Source organism: Tamandua tetradactyla, chromosome 13, assembly GCF_023851605.1.
Source record: "Tamandua tetradactyla isolate mTamTet1 chromosome 13, mTamTet1.pri, whole genome shotgun sequence".
NCBI lineage: Eukaryota > Metazoa > Chordata > Mammalia > Pilosa > Myrmecophagidae > Tamandua > Tamandua tetradactyla.
The window spans coordinates 8,921,179-8,930,890 of NC_135339.1; the positions used below are offsets into that span (position 1 = coordinate 8,921,179).

Sequence of the window (9,712 nt, forward strand, 5' to 3'; positions counted from 1 at the left end):
AGATACTTTGAGACTATGCAAATTATCTTTCTCGTCATCCTACCTTTGGCATCCATCAGTGGATATTATCTGCAGCAAATTTTTCTGTGGCATTTGCCCCATGGTGATTCACTATTTTCCCCTTTCTTTCTATGTTAATTAATGGGAATTTTACTGTAAGAGGCGTCCCTTCTTGCCATTTATATGTTGACTCCGTTTTTGTTTATATCAATATGGATTCATGAATGTATTTTATTCTATGGATTATAGTCCAAAACTATCATTATTTTGTTGCTCATATTGATTGATCCAGTCTTGCCAGTCGGAAGCTCTTCAGGTAGGTGTCTATTTTCTTTTGACAAGCCCATGTCCTTTTCCTGAGCACTTCCTTCCTTTATGACACTATGAGATGGTCCAGGCTCATCTAACATGTTCCCTTTCCCAGCCTGGCCATCAACACTTCTCCTAGGAACCCGGGTTCCTTCTATTGTAGTATGGTAGTTAGAAATCAAGATCTGGGAACTGGGTGTGCTCACTGTATTAGAGAGGAACTCTCAGCAGGCAGAGCTAGGAAAAATATGTATATATTTACTAAGCCACTTGCAGACATATACTGCACATATATATTTTTGAACCTATCAGTAGATAAATTAAAAACCATGAGTTTGCACTGACGCCTCAGAGTCCAATCCAGCATTCCAAGGTTCACTTTAGCCTCCCTCATTCCTTATTTGTAATTTCTTTCCCCAACAGTGAGAAACCTTGTTCTTATTATCTACAATCTATTGCTTGTGCTTCTAATAAATACATAAAGCTATTTCTAAATTTCTAACCCATAAGCCTGTGAGAAATGCAATTACTTACTAAATTACAGCATTAAAGTTGTTAGCTTTATAGAATTCAGTCATACTGCTTCCCACAGTTACTTGAGTTTGCTCTCCCCTCCCTTTAGTGTGGTTATTCTATTCATTTGTAATGGAGTTAGATTCCTTTGTTTGTGCTTGTATTCCATGTTGAGTCCCCTCCCTCCATACTCTGGTTGGTTTTAATTGTTAAATTTTGGAGTCCGGGAAAGATGTGTGCAACATATTAATGGTTCTAAGAATCAGAGGTGTACAAAACGTTATGCTCAGGGAAGCATCACTCCCTTCTTATCTCTGCTACTCTGTGCCCATTCCCCTTATTTCCACCCCTTTCCCACCTGCCTCCTGCAGGTAACTGGTGCTTTGAAGCTGCATGTACCCCAGAGTAGCATGTTCTCATACTTAATCCATCCCTATGGGTGTGAGCCCTTGCAAATAGGGCCCTGTGATGAGGTTACTTCAGGTAAGGTGTAGCCCAGGATGAAGGCCTTACATGGAAAGTTCCAGAAAGAAAGAAGAAAAGCCACAGAGGGAGCAGCCGGCAGCTGAAACTCAACAGAGTCCAGAAGAGAAGGGAGAGGTCAGGAGAGGCCACCGCGTGCACTGCTGTGTGAGAGCAGAGCCCAGAACCGGCCCCCAGAAGGCCAATCTTCGGGAAGAAAGGATTGCCTTGATGACACCTTTATTTGGGCTTCTGCTGGTCTCAGGATCAGGAGCCTATTCTTCAAACCAACCCATTGCATGGCATTTGCATTACCAACAAAGAAACTAAAATAGTGGTCAATCTCTTTAGTTCCTGATTTGCCCTTCTTGTGTTTTCTTTCCACAAATAAGAAGAGATATTTTCTTATCTCTCTTCTTTCTCCTAAGAAAGGTAGATGAAAGAAGCCTAACATACCATAGATAATCTGCTTTTTAAATTATTTTTTTTTAATTTCAAAATTTTTTAAACTACTGTTCCCCTGCTTCTACCTCTGGCAATCCGTACTCTTCTTTCTGTCTCTATGAATGTGCATATCTAGCTATTTCTTATAAGTGGGATCATACAATATCTATCCTTTTCTGTCTGGCTTATTTCACTAAACAGGATGTCTTCAAGGCTTATCCGTGTGGTAGCATGTATCAGAACTTTATTTCACAGCTAAATAATATTCCAGTGGTGTGTATATAACACATCTTGCTCATCCATTCATCTGTTGATGGACATGTGGGTTGTTTCCCCTTTAAGCTCTTGTGGATAATGCTGCTGTGAACATCTGGACACAAGTAACTGTTTGGGTTCCTGCTTTCAGTTCACTAGGGTATATATATAGATGTGGGATCGCCAGGTCATACAGCAGTCCTATGCTTAACTTTTTGAGGAACCATCGAACTTTTCCACATCTGCTGCACCATTTTACACTCCTATCAGCACTAGACAGGGGTTTCTACATAGACCCGTTTTTGCACTTCACTTTTTCTACTTCATAATATGATATACTATTTCTTAAATATGGAAAAAGAAACCCAAACTATTTGCATATTAAGAAATCACATAATCTTGAGAAAACCTCCTCGACCAAAAGGGGGAAGAGTGAAATGAGACAAAGTGTCAATGGCTGAGAGATTCCAGAGTGGAGAGGTTATCCTGGAGGTTATTCTTACACATTAAGTAGATATCACCTTGTTATTCAAGATGTAGTGGGAGAGGCTGGAGGTAACTACCTGAAAATGTAGAGCTGTATTCCAGCAGCCATGTCTCTTGATGATGATTGTATAATGATATAGCTTTCACAATGTAACTATGTGATTGTGAAAACCTTGTGTCTGATGTTCCTTTTATCTACCTTGTCAACAGATGAGTAGAACATCTGGAATAAAAATAAATAATAGGGGGAACAAATGTTAAAATAAATTTGGTTTGAAATGCTAGTGATCAATGAAAGGAAGGGGTAAGGGGTATGGTATGTATATATATTTTTTCTGTTTTTGTTTTATTTCTTTTTCTGTTGTCTTTTTATTTCTTTTTCTGAATTGATGCAAATGTTCTAAGAAATGATCATGATGATGAATATGCAACTATGTGGTGATATTGTGAATTACTGATTATATATGAAGAACCGAATGACAATAAAAAATAATAAAATAAAATAAAAAGGAAATCACATCATAAAGTGCTACCTCAAGGAAAGCATGTAAAAAGTATTGCTTACATTCAAATATCAATTTTTAAAGGGAAAAAAAAAGAAACAATAAAGCAATAGCGATTATGAAGGAAAATCATAAAACAGAAACTCCAGAAATCTGGAATGAGATGGATAGGCAACAGGAGGAAAAAAAACAGGAACTTATGCAACTCAGGAATGAAACAGAAGAAAAAAGATAAAACCATTGCAGAAATGAAGATGAACCTCTAAGAAGCACAAACGAAATGGCTATCACAGTAGATGCACAAGGAATGGAAATGAGACAAGCCAAAAAAGAAAAGATATAATGATGTAAGATTAATTCTAAAACGAAAAGACTTTCATACCCAGATTTGGAATTTCCATAGCAAAGGAACAGAGCAAATATTTTTTAATACTATTGGAAAATGCTCCTGAAATAGAAAAGTTTAGAATCAGTATTGAAGGGCAAACTGTACCAGGGAAGGCCAGTCAGGAAGGCCAAGTCTCTCATTAGGATTTCCAGTGGACATGGCTGGTAGTGCTCAAACGTCCATGACAGATGGCAAGTGCAGCAACAACTAGGAGACACTCAGAGGGAAAAGTGTGGACCACAAACTTCAAACCTAGTCAAGTGTAAAGTATAAAGGCTGTAGCCCAACAGCACCGAATATTTAAGAACTCAATACTAATCACACGAGTCCTTATTTGATATTTTTCATCTTTTTAAAAATAGAAAATGCCCTAGGATATAATGAAGGCTCATGAATCCACTACCCAGCTCTGCCAATTATCAACTCGGATCCCAGATATCATATCATTTCACCTGTAAATCTTTCATTTTTGAGGAAACGTCTAGAGGAGTAATTCCAACCAACAAAGAGGCAGCAGAAACATTTTGCAGAAGGAATGGCAGAAAGCTTTTAATACCTTAAACGGCAGATCTAAAACAAAGCAAAGGTTTGGGGAAGAGTGGAAGAATGGAATATAAATGCTACCTGTTTTCACAAAGTAGAAGTGAAACAGCAACAAAAACTGACAGAAGGGAAGAGAAGGTGAAAAGTAGAAAAATCTGCTCCTTCCCTCATCCATAATTTGATGGGAGTCAAAGCTGGTAAATCAAGCGGTAGATGATTTGGCAGATTTAAAAGTATAGAGAGAAAAATACAAAGAAAGCTCATGCTATGGACTAAAAAACGGGCGGTGCCGAAGAGCGGGAGAGGAGGGAAAAAGGGACATACATTCGATTTATTTAAGAGAGAAGCCCACATCTACAAATGCAGTCCTTTGTCAGGGGAACCTAAATGCAATGTTAGTGACTTTGTATTTTGTTCAGCTAGTCAGGGAAACTGAGAATTGGGGGAGTTACTTAATATTTGGGGAATTGCCAAAGGACGAATTGATTTTTTGGAAACTTGACTGAGACCCCTTCTTCCTCTGCAAATCCAGCTGCACGCTTGACCCGGCTCTGCCTCCGGGGTTCCTAGTGGAGGGGGCGGGGGGAGAGACATACACAAACAGGCGTTTGGAGAGTATCAGAATAGCTCCCGCTCTGCAGGGATGAAGGAATGGAGAAGGGGCTGCACTGAACAGACGACACCACACTGTCTGAAAACGTGAGGACTCGTCAACCAGAGGGACAACAAAAGGGGAGTTCATGCTGCATGCACTCATCTCGCAGACATTTATTGATCACAGCACGCACCTATCAGTGGCACAGGCTTGGCTGTAGGCCTGAACCTTCATCACAGGAATTTTAACTGGGAAAAAGAAGAATTGCATGTGTGTTTGTAGAGATAGACAGATGATATAGATATAGATGGATGGATGGTGTGTGTGTGTGTGTGTGTGTGCATGCGTGCGTGTGAGCGGGGGTGAGGGTCAGCACCCGGAAAAGGCAAGGCGGCCCACGTGGCTGGGCGGAGCTAACAGGGCAGTGTCGCCGGAGGAGGCTGGGGGAAGTGCGTGAGCCCCGTCGGTGCAGGATTTTGAAACCCAGGTCATAACAGAAAGATCTGAGCTTTTATTTGCAAAAGGAAAACGAATCCACTGCAGCTCAATGACAAAATGCATCCTTTCACACGGCAGGGTGACGGCTGCAGGGCTGGGTAACTTCGGTCCTTCACACCTCGGCTGAAGGCCCGAGGTCTGCCTGCCGTGCCCTCCTCGGCTCGGCAAGTTCCGCGGGCTCGCTACCCGCTGTGGGTGCAAGGGGTGGCTGCCGTCCTCGGCGGCGTTGCCACAGAAAAGGGTCCCGTGGAAACCGACGGCTGCGTCTTCCTGTCTCTTCTTTTTTCTCAAGCCTGAAAAATCTTTTCTAGGAGTTTCCCCTCCCGCCCAGACCCGACCTCGTCCGGCAGGCGAGACCCGGGCCACGCGCCCACCCTAAAGCAGACGGTCCCCAGGAGGCCCCTGAGCCGCGCGCGGGGGGGGGGGGGGGAGGGTGCTCGCCGGACGACGTCGGGGCTCCGCAGCGCGGCCCCACCCGCCTCCCCCGGGGGCCCCGAGGAGCCGCGCCCCGCCCAGGCCCCCGCGCCGGGGAGGGGGGAGCGCCCCCACGCTGCCCCGGCGTCTCTTCGGGGGCCTCCCCTCTGCGCACGAGGGAGCAGCCCCGGCCCGTTCTGCAGACGCGGGGGTTGGGGCTCCTCTCGGGGAGAGCCGGCCACAGGGCACCGCGCGGACACTTGGGCTCGGCCGGGCCGAGTGTGGGAGATCCTGGGGGCGAGACGGGGGAGACACGCTCCCCGCAGGAAAGGGAGGACCAGGACAGGCTCCTGGAAGGCCGGGAAGGCCGCTTGTCCCTAAATCCCTCCGGCGGGAGGGGCCGCGCTGCCACTCACGAGCCTCGAGGTGGAATGACTGACGTTGTGCCCGGGGATCCCCAGAGAGGGCAGGCCCACCATGGGTGGGGGGGGCTGGAGGGCGCCAAGGGGCGGAGGGGAGGGCGGAGAAGGGGGGCTCGCGCCCAGGGTGGCTGTCGCGTGCAGGGTGGGCAGGGCGTGGCGTGGCGGAAAGCCCAGCCCAGCCCAGCCCCGAGACCCGCCCTACGGAAATGCCGGGCTCGGTCTCGGGCCAGAGCCGACTGGTGCGCCCGTGAGGGCGGGAGGGGGCCTCGCGCACGCGCACACCCCGCCCGCCCAGCTCACGTGCACGTCCCCGTGCACCGCGGCCCCTCCCCCTCCGGGCGGGGCTCCCTCTGGCGGCCGAACCCCGCACAGCAGGGAGAGCGGGTGGGGCCGGCCTCCCAGGCGCGTCCCCGGCCTTCGCGCCGGCGCGCTGACTCACCGCCGCTTGGGGGCGCGCACGGGCACGCTGCGGGCGGGGGCGGGGCACTGCGGGGCCCGAGGTCCGAGCCTCGCCACTCGGCGCTCGCTCCCTCCCCGCAACTCACCCGGCAGACGTTTCCTAGACCCCGGCTATCCTAGACCCCCCGCTCAGAGCTGACGCCCCTGGAAATCGGGGAACTGAGCATCTCCTCCTAGAAGGGGCCGGGTTCCTGGAGCAGGAGGAGCGGCTTGGGAATTGGGGGGCGGGGCATGTATTTGGGTAGGGGAGAGGGCTGTGAACTTCGGATAAAGAAACTTCTAGATACGCGATTAGGAAGACAGGAAACGGGTATCTGAACAGTCAGCCTGGGTTTCTGAATTTGGGGGCCAGGACCCTGGATGTGGGGGTTCTGCTCTTGGCGGGGGTGGAGAGGGGGCCGAGACTAGCTTGGGAAGGGGTGAAACATGAAGTGGACACAGGGTGGCCACAAGTGCTTTAATAAGAGGGGTTTGTCAAGAAGGCGGTGGTCCCGTTCTGCTGGACAGATGCCGAGGGGTCACCCCATGTCTCTCTTCCGTCATTTCAGGAGCCCCAATTTTTTGCCGAAGCCCGAGACGGTCTCAGAGGCCTGGTTAGTAGTCTTGTCCATGGTTTCCTGGGTGGTCTTGACCACCTGGTCTAAGGCTGGGGAAGGGAAGGAGAGGGCAGGTGAGGGGTGGGGGGTGCCTAGGGAACAAGCGCAGTCTGTGTCCTGCTGTGGCCTGGCCAGGATTTCCCTCTCAAGGAAGTCTCCTCAGGACCCCAGGGCCCAAGGAAGGGAGAAGGGGGCTGCAGAGGAGAGGGTGAGGCAGGGGCAGGGATGGGGTGATGGGGCTGTCTGCTGCCCCCCCTCCCCCAGCCCCTTCAGACCTTTCTGCCCAGCCGAAGTGGCCTGATCCACGGCATCCTGAACAGCCGCTCCGGCCACTGTCACTGGAACAGAGAGATGTGGTCTTTAGCCCCTGTAATGGCCTCACCCACCACAGGGACCCCACGGTGGCCATCCCCCCCCCATCTGTTCTCTAGAGTGGTCCATCCTGCAGGCCTGTGGGGCAGGTGCCCTAGAGGTGCGGTCTCTTGGCCAAGGCCACCCAGCCAGTGAGGGGCAAGAGCTGGTCCTATGTACCCGGCTGTCCTCATTTATTTATAACTCTGGGCCGCTCCCCTCTGGCGCTCTGCCCTTCCCACCTCCAGGGATGCTGAGAAAAATATCCGCCAGAGGAAGGAAGGCAGGGCCGGGCCAGGCTGGTGCTGGCCTGTGGGGGCTGTGGCTGCAGCTGGCCCTGACCCAGGAAGACCCCCCGCCCCTTTGAACAGCCTCTCCTGCTCACAGCCAGATGCCTGAATTCCTACCACTCCTGCCTTTGGCCCTGGGGCCTTACTTTTGCCAGGCCCTCTCACCACCTCCTCCCCACTGTGGCATGCCCCAGAGGGCACACATGCAACGATGCCCACGCCCCAGGCATTAGGAGACAAAGTGCAGAAAGGAGGAGAGACTTCCAAGGCCAGAACAGGCTCCGGGGCAGAGGGGCGAGCTCCAGGTGCTCGGTGGGTCACCCTGCTGGGCAGGTAAACTTGACTGGTGAGCAGGAAGGGGCCTGCTTTAGATTAACCCCATCCTTGGGGAGAGGGGTGGGGTGGGCACAGGCAGGTCTTGGGTCTGCTAACAGAGTCCCCCACTAACAGGCCAGGGAGCCACTCCCACTTGGGAGGCAAGAGGCCCAGAAGGAAGGAGCCTGCAAGCAAGGCTTCCTGAGAGCCTTAGTCTCAGGGGGCCACTATGAGCTTTCCCTGGGGGTACGGGTGAAGGAGGGGGTTCCCTGTGCTGTTGTCCCTTGACTGGGACATAGGCAGTACATGTCGGGTGCTAGAGTCCCAGAGGAGCGTAGGTGGGTGCTGAAGAGAGCCAGAGCTAGAGAAGCAAAGGTCGGGGGTCTGAAAGGTCTCTGTCGTAGCCCTGTGGGAGACCCTCCGGGTGAAAACTTAAAAAAGAAGGAAATGATTATTTAGGGGTGAGGGTGGGGGTTTAGAAACAAAGCCTAGTGGGAACGCGAGGTGCCTGCCCCACTCCTGCCCCATCCAGGTGGGCAGAGATCCGTGGCCCGTGGGGTGAGCGGACTTTCACCCGCGCATAAGGACCGGGGATGGGCCGCTCCCCACCCGCGCCTCCTCCGGGGATTGGCTCTGACCCGACTAGAGCGCGGCTCCGGGCTCCTTGAACTTCGCCGTTCCCCCACCTCCCTCGGGGCCCCGTCCCCCTCGCAGACCGGGCTGGGCACGGTGCTGCCCGTCCATCGGGGAGGGCCCTTCCAAGCCTGAGCGGCCAGCGGAGAGCGAGCTGCGCAGATCCGCGGCCTCGGCCGGCGCCCGTCCAGGCGGGTGCCCCTGGGTGCCCCGAGGCGCGCGCTGTGCTCACCCGCCTCCTGGGCCGCCCCCTCCACCTGTTGCTTCAGGTTTTGCAAGCCCTTGTTGGCCATGGCGGGGGTCCTCAAAGGCAGTCGTAGAGCTGTTGGATGCTGCTCGCGGCGGCGGCGACGGGTGCGCCAGCTCGGGCTTTTAAGGCGCCCCAGGGCCGGCCCTCCCCGCGGGGGACGGGAGGGAGGGGGGCGCGGGGCGGTTCCCGGCTCGGGGGCAGGGCAGGGGGGCGGGGTGACCGCGGGCCCCGGGAGCACTTCCTGGCCGTGGGCGGGTCGCGGGGGGGTGGGGAAGGGGGCGGCCGGAGGGAAGGTCCGGGCAGGGGCGAGGGGCGGCGGTGGGGCAGGATCAGCGCTTCGGAGAGAAGCTGGGATGAGGGTCAAGAGAGGGGCGCGCCCGCCGACTCAGGCTTCTGCCTTGCACCTGTCGGTCGGACCCCATCCTTCGGGATCCTGAGAGCCACCAGTCTGGGGTCAGCGCCAGGTCGGAAGCTCAAGGCTAGAGTTGCAGTTAATACTAGCGGTTGCTTTTTCTTTAGCATTTACCGTGCCCGATGCTGCCTTATCGTGTCACAATTTCGTAATCTTTACAATAACCCGTGAAATAGCATCGGTTTATAAGAGAGGAAACTGAGGCACGGAGAAGGTGAGTTAGGTCTCAGCCAAGCTCGCCTGGCAGGGACTCGATTCTGCATCCCTGGGCTGTAAATCCTGAAGTCCTGGCAAGCAGCGAGCTGGAACCATCCCCACACCTGCGTTCAGGGTACTGAAGACTGGCCGTCTGCCCCATGGCCACAGGATGAGGTGGGCCTAGGGTGGGCGTGGGGTAAATCCACTCTTGCCCCTGGAAAGGCTGAGGTGTGCACCCCTGGGGGGATGCAGCCTGGAGGGAAGGGGAGCAGGGAGACGGGTCCACATGTGTCCTGCCAGATTAGAAGATCATTGGCCATCGAAGTCCCAAGAGTTAGGCAGGGAGGGCGGGGCACCCACTCCAGCCACAGAACCG

General features: G+C 52.7%; 1 protein-coding gene across 1 annotated transcript; it reads right to left on the reverse strand.

Moving 5' to 3' along the window:
* Positions 1-6,734: 6,734 nt before the first annotated feature.
* On the reverse strand, positions 6,735-8,856 carry ADIRF (adipogenesis regulatory factor). Its single transcript, XM_077124370.1, has 3 exons — positions 8,709-8,856; positions 7,163-7,225; positions 6,735-6,937 (listed from the first exon to the last, which is right to left on the reverse strand). The coding sequence occupies exons 1-3, from the start codon at positions 8,767-8,769 to the stop codon at positions 6,831-6,833; spliced, it is 231 nt and encodes a 76-aa protein (XP_076980485.1). The 5' UTR covers positions 8,770-8,856; the 3' UTR covers positions 6,735-6,830.
* Positions 8,857-9,712: the final 856 nt, after the last annotated feature.